This window comes from Neophocaena asiaeorientalis, unplaced genomic scaffold (assembly GCF_003031525.2).
Source record: "Neophocaena asiaeorientalis asiaeorientalis breed wild unplaced genomic scaffold, Neophocaena_asiaeorientalis_V1.1 scaffold114, whole genome shotgun sequence".
Classification (NCBI taxonomy): Eukaryota; Metazoa; Chordata; class Mammalia; order Artiodactyla; family Phocoenidae; genus Neophocaena; species Neophocaena asiaeorientalis.
In genome coordinates this window covers 5,007,037-5,023,206 of record NW_020173116.1, presented here as the reverse complement: position 1 = coordinate 5,023,206, position 16,170 = coordinate 5,007,037, and the positions used below count along the sequence as shown (strand labels likewise).

The 16,170-nt window shown below is 42.2% G+C and overlaps 1 protein-coding gene across 1 annotated transcript in view; it reads right to left on the bottom strand.

Annotated features, from left to right (window-relative positions):
* CKAP2L (cytoskeleton associated protein 2L) overlaps nt 1-14,193 on the bottom strand; it is a 31,697-nt gene extending 17,504 nt beyond the window's left edge. Inside the window, exons 1-4 of the mRNA XM_024744051.1 lie at nt 14,147-14,193; nt 12,190-12,256; nt 10,661-10,712; nt 2,849-4,095 (exon numbers count right to left, since the gene is read on the bottom strand). Of these exons, the coding sequence (XP_024599819.1) occupies nt 2,849-4,095; nt 10,661-10,712; nt 12,190-12,256; nt 14,147-14,177 (1,397 nt within the window). The 5' untranslated portion in view covers nt 14,178-14,193. The remainder of the gene's footprint in view (nt 1-2,848; nt 4,096-10,660; nt 10,713-12,189; nt 12,257-14,146) is intronic.
* Nucleotides 14,194-16,170: the final 1,977 nt, after the last annotated feature.

Sequence of the window (16,170 nt, the reverse complement as noted above, 5' to 3'; positions counted from 1 at the left end):
CATCATCATATAATCAGTATTGATTCTATCTCCACTACCACCATTCTTGTCCAGATCACTGTCACCTTCTGCCTGAAATGCTGCAGCAGCCTCCTAAGTCATCTCCTTCCTTCCACTCTAATCCTTCTCAAATCCATCCTGTGCACAGCAGCTAGTGATCTTTATAACGTAAACCAGTCACGGCCAGGTACTTTCCATGGCTCTTGGGATAAAATTCAAAATGTTCTCTGTGGCCGGAGGTGCAGTGCAGGTTGGTTCCATGTTACACCACTCTCCCCCTCACTCACTGCCTTCCAGGAGCTCTGGCATTTTTTCCGTTACTTAACCCAAGCTCATTCCTCCCTCAGGGTCTTGTATTGTCTCTCTTCAGTCCTCTGCTCAAATGATAACTCCTTGAAGAGGTAATTTTCTGTAATTATTCTGTCTTAATCAACATGTTGATTTTCTATCTTTTCCACTAGAATCCAAGGTCTATGAAGACAGAAACCTTGGATGTCCCAGCGCCTAGCATAGTGTTTAGAACACGTGCTTAATTACAGTAAAATTCACCTTTTTTGGTACAGTTCTGTGAGTTTTGACAAATGCATGAAATCATGTGACTGTGACTACAATCAAGGTATAACACCCTCAAAAATGCCCCTGTGTTCCTCGGTGGTCAACCTTGCCACCCATGCCAGCTCCCAGCAGTCACTGATCGCTTTGCTGTCCTTATAGCTTTGCTTTTTCCAGAAAACCAGTAACTATCAAAAAAAAATTTTATTTATTTATTTATTTTGGCTGCACTGGGTCTTCGCTGCTGCGCGCGGGCTCTCCCTAGTTGCATCGAGCGGGGGCCACTCTTCGTTGTGGTGCACGTGCTTCTCACTGCAGGGGCGTCTCTTGTTGCAGAGCAGGGGCTCTAGGCGTGCGGGCTTCAGTAGTCATGGCATGTGGGCTCAGTAGTTGTGGCTCGTGGGCTCTAGAGTGCAGGCTCAGTAGTTGTGGCGCACGGGCTTAGCGGCTCCGCGGCATGTGGGATCTTCCCGGACCAGGACTTGAACCCGTGTCCCCTGCACTGGCAGGCGGATTCTTAACCATTGCGCCACCAGGGAAGCCCCCGAGAAAATCAGTAACTATTAACTCTCTTGTTTCTCCCTTGATTTCTCAGCACAGTCCACACAGTGCTCCTATTAGCCCTAACTGCTTCCCCTTTACCTTCACCAGCTTCGTGATAGAAGCTGAGTCATCGGGCATGTGTTTCCCCTATGTTCACGGCATTCTTCTTATCTCCTTAGCCTTGCTTCTAATCATAAATGAAGAGGGAACTTGCTTTTTCTAAAGCTAACATATTCCTAGGACCTGGCTTTATTATTCTAGTACTTTCCATATATACACCAGAAAAAATGTTCCATAATAGTAGACTATGACTGTGTGCTGATCACTGTATCTCCCAGTGTAGGTGCTAAAGGAACACTCGAGGAATGAGAGTGGTCTATCCTTCTCCACAGACTCCTCCTATTTTTTGTCATCAAACTTGGCCCAGCTGTAATCTGTCTTAGGATCCATTGTCTGTTATCTGGTCTACACTGCAAAGCTCCAGGGTAGGGACCCTGACCTCCTCATTCACCAGCTCAAGGCCTTTGCATTCAGTTTTCTTTTTGCTCAGAAGACTCATCCTTCTTCCTGTCACTGTCCTTTTTTTTTTTTTTGTGGTACGCGGGCCTCTCACTGTTGTGGCCTCTCCCGCTGCGGAGCACAAGCTCCGGATGTGCCGGCTCAGCGGCCATGGCTCATGGGCCCAGCCGCTCCGTGGCATGTGGGATCTTCCCAGACCGGGGCACGAACCCGTGTCCCCTGCATCGGCAGGCGGACTCTCAACCACTGCGCCACCAGGGAAGCCCTCTGTCACTGTCCTTTTCCCAGTCCAGATGTCACTGTTCAAAGTACCTCCCCTGACCTTTCTATCTAAAGTCATCCCAGCCTCCCTCTCTCAATCGCATCACCCTGAATTAAGTTATTTTCTGTCTCTTCAGGAGGGCAGAGAGCTTGTCAGTGGTGTTCAGGGCTGTATTCAGAGAATAAATCCTGCCCTCACTTCACTCTGCTATACCTTTTAGCTACCATCTAATTTTACATGTTCCTTTTGCCCTTGCCAGGAATCTCCTTATTTTCTACTCCAATCAAGTGTACAGAGGTGCTTCTCCTGGGAGGTTCACCACATCATCAGAATATGTCTGGTCCTGTTCAGAAAGTGTATGAAATCCTTTGGCTCAGTTTCAAGCATCACACGTGTTAATGTTAACTCCCAGTAGCCTGAGATCCTGACTTCTAACATCTGAACTCTGTATGTGAACTGATTACTTCTCTCTGCCTTAGCGTACTTTCCAAAACTTGGCCTGCTCAGACTCATAGAAGTTTCCTGCTCCTTCTTCTCTGATAACTTTTCGGATTTCACATTAGTTGGCTTGACAAGGGACTACCATTTCCGCACTTCCTAGCGGTGTAAGTTCACTACTCTGGCTCCTCCTACCCTGCCTCTTCTGTTGCTGTTCAGTCCCTGCAGGGCACTTCTTGCATGACTGGTCTACCTCTGCAACCTCTACTTCTTATTCAACTATTCTGTTTCAATTTCTTTTTTAAAAAATAAATTATTTCAAGCATACAGAAAATTACACAGAACAATTTGAACACATGTATGTACCACCCAGCTCTATCAAGTCTTCATATTTGCTTTGTCTTTTTTTCAGAGTTACAGCTAAAAATTACTCAGGAGCCATTATTTATGACCCATCTCCTGACTTTAGCACTCCTGATGGTCAATTTGCCTAGTCATCTTACTTTGCAAAATTTTGGAATTAAAATAAAGTACCTTCGATCCTCTGCTGTGGTCTTCTTATTTGGATTAGTTTGGGTCCCATTTGGGAGTCCTCTTCCATTTACTGTTGTGCCACCAGCTTGAGTTCTGGGAGCTGTCTTGTTTAGAAAACAGTTCTGGGGAAGAGCCCTTTTCAACTTGGAGTCCAGAGTCTGTGCTTTTTGTTGACAGCTGTTGTTGCATTTATTCCCTTTGGCTCCATTTGCTCTTATGCTAGGGGTGCTTGGAATGACTGAGTTAAAGCTGCCAACTGTCAAATTAGGCCTTTGGCTTATGGCTTTTGATTTTTGCAGTACATATGATGTCCGATGTCTACAACAAGCTTGCGTGGGTTTATGATCTTGCTTTGTGTTTGGATGTCTGTTGTTACATCCTCTTTGAAGCACTTTGGGGTATGTGCTGGGTTTGCTATGTTTTACTTTCTGTTCAGTAACAGTGCATGACTGTAACTTAGTTTCATTTGGTCTTTCATACTTACCCCTATTAACCTTTATATTCTTTATGTCCTTAACCACTGTTTTCTTTGATGCTTGAGTCCTGTTAAGTGTCTGGACAAAGTGAGAGGAAACTGTTTTTGGGGGTTTTCCCCCTGGTCTTGCAAGATCTGTTCCTCTAGAGAGTTGCTGAGACTTCTCTGGTGGAATCCTGATTTGTGTTTCTTCAAGAAATTGTTTATTAACTCTGTCTTTCAGAACAGCACTGTTCACTGACCTTTTGCCCAAGACTTCTTTAGTAGGAGCCACACTGCTCTTGGTTTGATTAGTTTTTGGCTTACTTACGGTGTCTAATTCAGGATTTGGCTTCCTCTCAGAGTCTGGTAAGATTTGGGGCAAGTTCTCTTTATTCATCTCTTTTAGACAGCTACCCAAGGATTCATTTTCAACATGGGTATTGTCCACAGAGTCTGTACATTTAGCAGTTCCTTGTTGTGTTACCTGCTGCTTTTTAGTTTTCAATTCCTGTATATTAAGTGACCCCATGGTTTTTCTTGACAGTTCTCCAGTAGCGGATGATCCAAATTCATGGTGTTGTTGACTACTTCCGGAAGGCTTACGGTTTGGGTTAGAAGAAACACATTCTGAAGTGAGCCTTTTTTTGCCCAGAAGTTTTGGTGGCTCCAACTTTGGCCTCTGGGACCCTGTGATACTGGCAGGTCTGGACTGATGTTTAATGCTGATGGGTCTTGTACCTTTGACAGGCAAAGCAACGTGGTTGGTAACATCCTTTTTAGGTCTAATAGTCTAAAAAGACAGAGAAAGATATAAAAAAAGTAAACTCATAACAACAGTCCACTGTTTTTAAAATAAAAAAACTAGTTATTTTGTTTATAATTTCATTTAAGAGAATTGAATCCTGAGAAAATAAAAGACTCACTAATAGATGATTTTTATAACTGGAGTTCCTATTAGAAATACATTTGAATCTTTTAGCTTGGTAGAATTCAGCAGAGATGCAGTGAACACATAAAAATTGCTGTTTAAAAAAATAAGTTTGGCTCCATCAAACAAGTACTTGCTGAATGCCCATTATATCCAAGTGAAGTGTCATTCTAGGGACTCTGGAAAGATACATACATAATAGACTTATGTTAGGGTACCTCCCAAGTTCCTCCTAGTACTTTGTATTGCTACACTAATTTTCTTAAAACAACACTGCCTTTGTAAAGGTCAGAGTGTCACTCAAGAAACTTTGTCTCATCCTGGAGATCAGTGGTATGGATATGCTGGGGGTCCTGAGATACTCTGGAACAGTTCTGAATAAGTACCTAACATCTCAGCAGAAAGTCAGTCATAGTTGTGAAGTCAGGAAAGGGTTTTAAGGTTAGATTGTACATTATTAACAAGTAAATATTTCAGTCATGTGATTTAATTTTGGATAAGAAAGGTAGGACTAGGTTGCAGAGAACTTTTAAAACTAGGGAGGGGTGTTTAGAATTAATATGGTAAATAACAGGGACAGGCCACTGTGGATTCTGGAGCGTCTGCATTGAACGCAGTTACTCAGAAAGGAGAATTTGGCAGAGATTTGTAGACTATCCAGGGAGATATGGCAGTGCTAGAGTTACTGTTCTCTATTTTTGGTTTGATAATATGATGAATAATTACTATGTAAGCTTTGTGAACGTGTAAAGGACATCTGTAACTAGAACCACTTGTCCTTAAGGGCGAAGAGATGGCCACCCTAGGATGGCCTGGGCATGTGCACTGTTGCTCATGGGTACTCTAGGGGAGCGCTGGGGGCGGGAGGCAGAGAGACAGACGGTATGCTCACGTGGCCACAGCTGGGTTACTCCTTGAGCCCCAACATTTACATCAACCTCGGCTCTCCCCATTATTGCTCATTACTGCTTACTGAAGAGGCAGGGATGTTGGTATAAACTTTCCAATTATGTGCTATTCCTCACTCGTTCTTTTTTGTATATTAAAAAAAAAATCAACATATAATTTGTACCCCATTCACCATTTTAAAGCGTACGATTCAGTGGGTTTTAGTATATTCACAAGACTGTACAACCATCGCCACTAATTCCAGAACATTTTCATCACTGCAGAAAGAAATCCCACATTTGTTAGAAGTCACTCCCCATTTCCTCCTCCCCACGGATCTGGGCAACCAGTAATCTATTTTCTGTCTCTGTAAACTTGCCTATTCTGGACATTTCATATAAATGGAATCATATAATATGTGGCCTTTCGAATCTGGCCTCTTCCACTTAGCATAATGTTTTTGAGATTCACCTGTGTTGTGGCATGTATCAGCACTTCATTACTCTATTTTTTAAATAATAAACTTTAGGGCTTCCCTGGTGGCACAGTGGTTGAGAGTCTGCCTGCCGATGCAGGGGACACGGGTTCATGCCCCGGTCTGGGAAGATCCCACATGCTGTGGAGCGGCTGGGCCCGTGAGCCATGGCCGCTGAGCCTGCGCGTCCGGAGCCTGTGTTCCGCAACGGGAGAGGCCACAACAGTGAGAGGCCTGCGTACCGCAAAAAAACCCAAAAAAACAAAAAAACAAAAAAACCAAAAAACCCTAAACAAACCCACTTCATTTTCAGAGCAGTTTTAGTTCAAAGCAAAATTGAGTGGAAGTACAGAGACTTCCCATATATTCCTTGTCCCCACACAGGCACGTCACTACTTTTTATGGCTGAATAAATATTCCATTTTATGGCTATATCACATTTTGGTTATCTATTCAATTGATGGACATCTGGGTCATTTCCACCTTCTGGCTATTATGAATAATGTTGCTATGAATATATTTGCTATAAGTTTTGTGTGTTTGTGTGTGTGTATATCTGTTTTCAACTCTCTTGGGTATATATCTAGGAGTGGAATGGCTGGGTCATATGGTAGCTCTATGATTAACTTCTGAGGAACTGTCAAACTATTTTCCAAAGGTACTGCACCATTTTACATTCCCACCAGTAATGCATAAGGCTTCTAATTTCTCCATATCCTCCCCAACACATATTATCTGTCTTTTTGATTATAACCATCCTAGTGGGTGTGAAGTGGTATCTCACTGTGATTTTTATTTGCATTTCCCTAATGTTGAGCATCTTTTCACGTCCTTATTTCCCATTTGTATACTTTCTTTGGAGAAATTTCTATTCAGATCCTTTGTCCATTTAGAAATTGGGCTGTCTTTTTATTGTTGAGTTGTAAGAGTGCTTTATTTATCCTGGGTACTAGATCTTTATCACATATAAGATTTGCAAATATTTTCTCTCTTGTACAGTTTTTGTATCTTTATTTTAGATCAGCCTGGCCTTGCTAACTTACTGTAAGTGGTAGAACTGGTCATGCAGTTAGTTTCAAGTACTTCATTAAGAGAAAAACTAGGCTTAGAAGAGTCATTAAGCTAGCAGAATAGCCTGCAATCAATAGGCAAATACACACCATTCGAGCTGGAAGGGATTTTGGAGATCATTAAATTGAGCCCCTTCATCTGAGAGGGAACGTGAGCTGCCCAAGGTCAGGCAGGGTGTTAAGAGGCAGGGTTGGGGATAGAACTTCAGTCTCTGACTCCTGGCCTCAGACAACTCACGTCAGATAGATCTGATTAAAAAAAACAACAACAAAAAAAAACAAAGACAGAATGTACAAGAAGGAACAAGTGACACAAACTGAATTTGGTCACTTCATTCTGTACATATGAAGCCAGAGAAGGGAGAAAATTCACAGAGGATATGACTAGGGTTTAAATCAGGAGAGATTTACTGCATCTGTACTAGGCACTGTGCTAGACTGCAAGGGGATACAAAGATGACAGAAGATGACACATGCCCCTGAGGAGTGCTAACAGAAAATTATGATACGAAGACATGAGGGCTGTAATAGGGCTGGGAGGGATTGTAGAGCTCATCCGATTGGTGGTTTTCAAGCATTTTTGTTCATATACTCCCAAAATAATTTTCACAAACTCTGTGCCTTCCTATACTTTTAAAAGTTAATAGCTAACATTTTTCATCGTTAGTTTAAATAGCTGCAAATATGTAATTTCAGGCACACTGTCAATATTGACATTTCAAGATGAAATGAAATTTGGTACGCACTATAATCCATTTAAAAACTATAGAAACATACTCTTCTTTAACAACTGAAAATATAATACCTTTCTTTTTTCTCCTGGTCTGTTCTCATTTCAGTTCACCACAAAATTTTTATACTAGATATTTGTGCTTGGAAGTTTATAATCCATTACCCTATCATACTTCTCAACAAATATATGTCTATAAATTTACCTTAATCTGTATTTACCATAACTATAAATAATTCAGCAAAAGAAGATAAATGTTACCAATTTTGATCAATAATTATTAAACATAAAGAGTAAAATACTTTTTCATAAAGAAATGGAAATATCTCTTAGTGAGATGGCTGGAGCTTCCCCCCACAATTAGTTCATGTATTCACTGGAAGACATTATATTATTTATTGCTAGAATGAGACTGAGGTCTTCAGTTTTATTCCTTTGGCTTTTTAAATAAAAACACCGAAAATTTGTTCACATTATCAAGTAGATGGGAATAGAAGATGTTTTGTTACAGCAATTACAGTCAATTCTTTGAACTCATCCAGAGGCATATGCTAAAAGTCATGCAGTGATCTCTCAGCAAAAAATTATTTTTAATGTTCTTCCACATGACAATGTTGAATGCAAAGAACTGGAAGCTGCTTGAACTGCAAAAGGCTTTCTGAACATCACCACCATTATTTCAAATTGTCCCTTGATTTTGTACTTTGGAGGTACATATTTCATCCCTGGGCAAAACAAGCAGAGAAAGAACTGAAAAGTGGAAGAAGGATGACAAGGGAGTGTCAAGGGAGGTGGGAAAGGAGAAACTGAAGCACATTCGACGACAATCAATTTTGGGCAAAAGCACATACGGAAGCTGAAGATGTGGAAATTGGTTCTGTTAAAATGTGTACCTGCTGGAGATGCTTTATGCACCTCCAGAGGAACATATATCCCAATATGCAGACACTTCTAAATGTACTTCAATCTGCATTAACTCAATCCTTTCAAACAACTCTATGAGAAACCTCCTATTATTCCCATCTCACAGATGAAGTTAAATAACTTGCCCAAGGTCCCTGAGCTAGAAAACAAAGGAGTCCAGATTTGGACCAGGGCAGTTTCTTAACTATTATACATTACTGTTTCTCAATAAATCCAAGAGGATGGCTCCAAGGAATCTTTTCAGATATGTTAAAACTCCTGATAGGAACAGAAAATGAAAAACTTCTTTTGTGTGTTCCTTTGTGTGCCAGAATGAAACCTGAAACAGTTATGGTGAGGCTGTTAATTTCAGAAAGTGAGGCATGGTAACTACACTAAGAGTATGCCAGAAAAGCTTTGTTCAGGTCCTTACTGGCTGTATAAATGTGGCCAATCTCCTTGAGCCTCAGTCCTCTCATTTGTAAAATGGGAAGAATAATAATAATATCTATAATCTAGGGAAGGTGCTATAAAGTCCTGGCTTTTGCAAGATAGTTTTGATTTATGCCTGTTGGCCCAACATGTTAATAGCACTTCCTTTTACTCTCAAAGGTCTCTGGACATTAAATCATATGACCACCCTGCTTATAGCGTTGTTTTGAATATTAACTGAGATATTGTATGTAAGGTGTCTCATCCAGTATCTGGATAATAATAAGTACTCAAATGTTAACTCTTATGGTTATATATAAAAAATGTTTTATAAATTGTGAAGCCTTATACAATTGTAATGATGAGTTATTTGCCTAGTACGTTGAGTTTCTCCCAAGTTCCATAATTGCCTTCCCCACTTCATTTTTATCTTCACTACTGTGATATCTACCGTAAATGGTAGGTATCACCTCATTTAAGAGATGATTTACTGAAATCAGTATTGTCAGCTTCGAGCGAACCTTCTGGGAGCTCTTAATGAGGGCCCCTTCCAACAGAGTTTTTAAGCCTTGCATGCTATACCAGTTCAATCTTCCTAAAGCAGAAGTCTAACCCAGGGGCTTCCCTGGTGGTGCAGTGGTGAAGAATTCACCTGCCAATGCAGGGGACACGGCTTCATTCCCTGGTCCGGGAAGATCCCACATGCCGCAGAGCAACTAAGTCTGTGCGCCACAACTACTGAGCCTGTGCTCTAGAGCCCATGAGCTACAACTACTGAGCCCACATGACACAACTACTGAAGCCTGCGCGCCTAGAGCCCGTGCTCTGCAACAAGAGAAGCCACCACAATGAGAAGTCCACGCACTACAACGAAGAGTAACCCCCGTTCTCCGCAACTAGAGAAAGCCTGCGCAGCAATGAAGGCCCAACACAGCCAAAAATAAATAAATAAAAAATAAATATAAAAAAAAAAGTCTAGCCCAGTAATTCTCAGCTGTTCACATCATCATGCACCACGTTTGCTTTCTCTGCATTTTCTATCCTCCACAGTGTCTAATGATGTCACGTGTACACATAACATATATAATCTATATATGATATATACATGCCTATGCATATAGGTATATATGTATATGTGTGTGTGTCTGTGTACATTTAATGAACACATCATTAAAACTTATGAAAACTGGCACCAGTGTCACACTTTGGGCAACATTATTTCAATTACACTTGAACTTAGATAAAACTATGGTTTTAAAAATTAAAGTTGGGATTTTTATTGATTATTTTATTGTAGATGAACAATTTGTGCCATTTTCAGGAGGATAATTTCTCCCATTTTAAAACCTTAAGTATGTTAGGATCTTCTTATCATTCCATCCACAGTCTAGCTGAACCGAACTGACTGGGAAGCACAGGTTCGTTAAGTACCGTGGAAGATCCAACACAGATGTTTTCTTTTAATGACTACTGAGCTATTTAACTTCATGGCAGCATACCAAAGTAGTTAAGACCATGGGCTCTCAGCCTATCAACCTATTAAGAAATGAATACCTACGTGACCTTGGGAACTTAACCCTTCTGTGACTCAGTTCCCTCATCTGTAAAATGGGCTACTAATAGTCCTGCCTCATAAGGTTGTAAGGACTCAAGGAGTTAATGCAAGTCAGAAAAGTTCCAGACACATAGTGAGTATTCAATAAACGTTAAGAGGACAAAAGTGCACTTAAAGATTTTTTTTGGTTAATAAACTGAACTATAGTATGTTGTACTTTTCAAAAAATGATACTATTGCTTACTAGACCAAACTGTTCTTATATTTATGTAAATACCTTTGAAAAGCATGTTCTTTAGGTTGTTAACATGTTTGTTATTTTTATTGCTAATCATCCAAAACGAATATTTTTTAAAAGACTAATTTCTACTTACAGATTTAGAAGGTGGTGGATTCGGGCAATTATTCTTGGCTTTTAGATAAGGCCTATAAAAGATGAAATAAGATTAATTCTTGGTACAGAAGAATCAGCAAGGCTTGGGAAGTACAGCGATTAACAGTACAGTGATTAAAAATTTTTACGGTTAGAATTTTAAAGCATTAGAATTTCCATATATGGTAAAAAAAAATTCAAAAATTATGATTGATAGAAAGTCTCCTTATCATCCCTTCCTCAGTCCTATTATTCTACTCCTCAGCGACCACAAGCACTGTTGCGCGTTTTTTTCTGTGATCCTTTCATAGATGTCCTATGCATAAACATAACATTCTAACAGTATTAATGAAATATGTGTTTTCTTCATATCTGCATAGTCTTACCCATTGGAACGTCATTCCGGGAACACTGCAATGTGCCAGGCACTAGAGATTCAATGCCAAATAAGATAATTAAATGCTTCTTTAAAAAGCTTGCTTGTTTTCTATGACTGTGAATCTGTTTCTGTTTTGTAAATAAATTCATTTATATTAAATCAACTATCAGTAAGAAAAAAACTTGCTTGTTTTTTAAGTATCTTCACACAGTGAATTTTCAGGTGGGGAAAGTGATATAAATAAAAAATACTGAGGCACATATGAAATCTAGCTAGCGAGAGATAAAATGCAACAAAAAGAGAAAAACAGAGAACGTAGACTCAGTCTTCACAGATCATAAACTGACACAGATCATAAATCATAACAGGGACTTTGATCGTGACTTGATGCTTGTTTCTCCCATCTTGGATGTATGTAAGTCCTGGGAAGGCAGGGAGCGCATACCTTCAGAAGCAAGAGTGACTGATACATTATAGGTATTAAATAAATATATGTTGACTACATGAATTAGAGTCGAGCAAAAACCCAAAGTAAAAAGAAACTAAAACAAGGGGTGAAAGCTAACTTTGTAAAAATTGGTTTTCAAATAAAAATTTAGCAACATGTTGGGTAGGAAAACATATCAATGCTAAGGCAAGTGAGATAACACCATTTAGATGACAAGATGTTGACAAAAGATCGAAGTGAAGCAGTCATATTCTGTTTACCTCAAGAGTAAGTGCTAAGAGGAAGACCAAAGAGCACTGTCAGGCTGGAGGATGTGGGTGTGCAGCTTATGGAGGATGGATTGAACCGGCTCTCCTGCTTTAGAGAGAAGCACCAGAACCAGGGTCACTCAACTCCTCGGCCAAACATTGCCTTCACCAGAATCACTCTCGCAGGAAACGCAGTAGGGACAGGAAAAGCTTGCAGCATTGCAGGTGATATTGTAGACCCTCCTCTCCCGCCTTTGGAGACTGTCACAGTAGTAATGCTTACATCTTTGCCAACATTTTTGTCGTGGCTTGCCTGGAAATGCCCTTTTTGAATAATCATAGGATCCCAAGGCAAGTCTGAGTAGACTGCAAACAAAAGGGCTATGTTTTGAAAAGGCTTTAAGTTGCTATTAGCAACCAGGGCAAACTTGCATAACCGTGGGAGACAAACTCACTTGGTGTTTTGGCACTTCAGTTTTCCCTTCGCTGCTAGGTACTCCTGGAGCTTTCTCTGCCGCTCTTCTGCAAAACAGGCGAGCAAACAAACGTGTGAGATTCTAACCAGTCCATTTCTATTCTAAAAGATGACACCTTTCTGTAATGATTCTGGCTTTGGACAATAAAGCTATAAAGTCCCTAGCCCGACAAATGTGCCTCCAGGTTAACGCGAACATCAACAATATCATTTATATGCCACGTACAAAGCTCGTCACACACACTTCCTTTCATCTCCACTGCAGTCCTATGAAGTATTTTACAGTCCGAAATTTAAAGAGGATAAACGATACGCCCAGATAACATGTGGCTAAACCAGGATTTGAAACCAGGTTTATCCAAACCCAAAGCCCTTGCTCACAGCCACTGTTCTCAGCTCCAACACATCAAACTTTGCTTGAAGAGATTCTGTTACTGGTCCACCTAAGCTGGCAAGCCCGGGCCTTGTTTTATTAATCCCTTCTAACAGGAATGATGACTTTTGACCCCAAACCTTTACACGGTTTCCTTTGGTACTAAGGACAAAATAGGCCAGGTTAGGGGGTTCATGGCAAGCATCTATCCATATGGTGACTTTCTAAGCAAGGCATCTGTGAGGGAATGAAAAGTCAGTATTTCCATCTTCAAGAAGTTTCAATCTAGTAGTGGAGATAAAATAAACACAATAATAATTACAATATAAGGCAAAATCTAAGTGCCATAAAATAGGGTCAAAGAAAGAACTATGGGAGTCCAGAGGCAGAGACTGAGTGAGGGGACTGGGTGGTTGGAAAAGGCTAAAATTCAGTAATGGTTTAAAAAAAAAAAAAAAAAGCTATAGGGGTGCAAAACAACTCAACCTCATTTAAACTGAGTTGCCCTGTGTTTTTTGGGGTTTTTTTGTTTTTCGTTTTTGGAGTATAATTGCCTTACAATGTTGTGTTAACTTCTGAATCAGTCATTCACATACACACATCCCCTCCCTCTTGGGCTACACATCCCCTCCCTCTTGGACCTCCCTCCCCCCCCAATCCCACCCAACTAGGCCATCACAGAGCAGGAGCTATCTATTTTCCACGTGGTAGTGTATTTATGCCGTGTATTTTGATATCTGGCTCTGATGCATCCCTAGGAGACAGCTGTGTCAAGAGGACTGTTGGAGACTGAGAGACGGGGCTGGAATCCCAGCTCTGTGACTTCTAGCAAGTTACCAAACCTTGCTGCTGCTGAGCCTTTAAAATGGGGCAGACATGCCCATCTTGAAAGGCTGTTGTGTAAAGTGCCTAGAACAGTCAACATGCATTATTACCGGAACCAACAAAACACTATACGCATTTTGGAGCAGGTGGCAGGCACCTGATTAGTAGGAGTAGGCTGAAAGTCAGCAAAGGGCTCCAGGCACATCTAAGAGGTCGCGGAGCCCTTCAGCCTCCGCGCACTTTTAACCCATCAGCTTGCACCAGGGCGCGCGGGCTTGCGAGGAGATGAGCTCCGCGTCGGGGTGAGACCCTCCTTGACAGCTGTCACAACTCGGGCGGCCAGCGCTGCCCCGAGGGCCACACCCGGGCTCCGCCTGGAGCCAAATATGGGCCGCAGGAGCGCCTAGCTTCCTACTGACTGTGCCACCCCGGGCAAGGGGCCTCAGGTTCTTTACCCAAACGAGGTGACAATGACAGCTTTCTGCAGAGCGGCTGCGGGAGTCACTGGGAAGATGCCTGAGAGGCACATGGCCCCGCGCACACCCTCCCCGACCCCCGGCCCCGACTTCTCACCGGGGCCTAGGGCCTGGGCTCGGGTCAGCGCCCCCTGGACCGGAAACGCCGACGGGGAGGCAGAGGCAGGCAGGCGAGCGGACCGGCCACTTCCGCCTAAAGGACTCACTCGGGGGCCTCCCTTCGTCCCCGCCCGTAAGACACAGCGGCTGGAAGTCATACTCACCCGCGGCGGCGGAGGGCCCCGGCAGCACCATGACTCCCCAGCTACAGTTCTTCTTCAAAAGGCCGCGCCTGCAGTCAAAGTAGGCGCGTCGGGCGTGCGCCCACTCTCATTGGCTCCCGTTGGTTTGAAACCCACCAGTCGGAAGCAGGGGAGGGCGGGACAAAAGGAAATAGACGCGTTGTGGTTGGCTCTGCCAGTCAAATCACCCAGGGGGCCCTTTGATTGGAAGAACGTACAGTTGAACGGGCAGTAGGCACTGAGGGCGGCTGGTTGGGTGGGAGAAGCCCCCCTTTTAAGGATGCGGTTTCTGCGCCGTTGTGCTGTCACTTAACGCTGAAGGCGGCGGGGATGGGCGATGGAGGAGCCCCCGGGCCCCATAGACAACGCCTCCCCAGCCCCCTTAGATGCTAAGGTTCACATAAAAATAAGATAAAACCAAAATGATGAATTTGGCGACTCCACATGAGTGTACATCTCCACTTGTTATGGGTCTCTGAAGCTAAAGGATCTTAGTTTTTAGTACTGCAGCGTGTCTCCTTTTATGTTTTTCAGTGTGCTTAAGATACACAAAACAAAGTTTACCATTTAAGCCGTTTTTAAGTGTACAGTTCAGTGTCATTATGTACATTTACAATGCTGTACAATCATCACCATTGTAAAATATCAAACAGGTACCTCAGATAGAGTAGGGAGATCAGAAGGCGGAGTGCTCATATTCTGCGACCACAGGGAGCCCAGTCATAAGAAGAAAGACTCCTGCTTCCTGGCAAGGACTCGCCAATGAAAAGCCAGGGACTCTTTGTTTATTACAGCTCTCCCAACTTCCGTTTCCCCCCCTTTAAAAGCATTTTCCTTCCCTCGACTTCAGTGTGGCTCGTCATGGTTGCAGATCCCAAATTGCAATTCTCTGCTGACCCTGAATAAACCCATCTCTGCTGGGAAACGATCTGGCAGTCTATTTCAGGTCAACACCATCATCTGTCTCCCGAGCTTTCGCATCCTCCTAAACAGAAACTCTATACCCATTAAACACTAACTCCCTGTTGCCTTCTCCCCCCAGGCCCTGGCAACCACCGTTCTGCTTTCTGTCTATGATTTTGACTACTCTGGGAACCTCATTTAAGAGGAATCACACAGTATTTGCCTTTTTGTGACTGACTTACTTCACTTAGCATTAAGTCCTCAAGGTTCATCCATGTTGTAGCGTATGACAGAATTTCCTTCCTTTCTAAGGCTGAATAATATTCCATTGTATGTATATACTACATTTTGTTCATGCATTCATCTGTCACGGACATTTGGGTTACTTCTACCTTTTGGCTATGGTGAATAATGTACAATTATCTGTTTGAGCCTCTGCTTTCAATTCTTTGGGTATATAACTTGGAATGGTATTACTGGATTATACAGTAACTCTATTTTTAATTTTTTGAGGAACCGCCATACTGTTTTCGGGATGGCTCCTTTTTGATGTATATTTTTGATTAGACCTTATCAGCTGGGTGTATACCTAACCAAGGAAGGGACAATGGGGGCAGGTCCAGACCCCCTGAGTCCCTAGACACACCTCATTCCTTTTATTTCTGTCCTAAAACTTTTCTTTCAAAAATTTCCCCAGTTTGTCTAGTCCACAGTTTCATTTCCCAAAAGCATTTGGGAAATGCTTTTGGCACTCTATGTGTTAGGGTTCCACTTCCCTAGGTGCCAGAGAGGTGGTGGATAGAGAGGTGGAGCTGTGTGTGGGCCCATTTTTGCCAGGTTTGCTTCACCATTTGGGTGCTCAGCTGGGCATGAAGCCATTGGGGCAGCTCTCCTCTTTGTTTCCAAACAGGGTGTTGAGGAGGGAGCCATGCTGGGGTTTCTGGATTTATATATTTTGACACACTAGTAGTATACAAATATGTTTAAAATAGGACAACTGATCATTATTTAAGTGAAAAACTTGGACTCTTTGTCTAGTGCCATGAATCCTTGCCTAATGGTTAAATCTAGCAGCTGGGCAGAACATTTTTGGTTAATGAGTA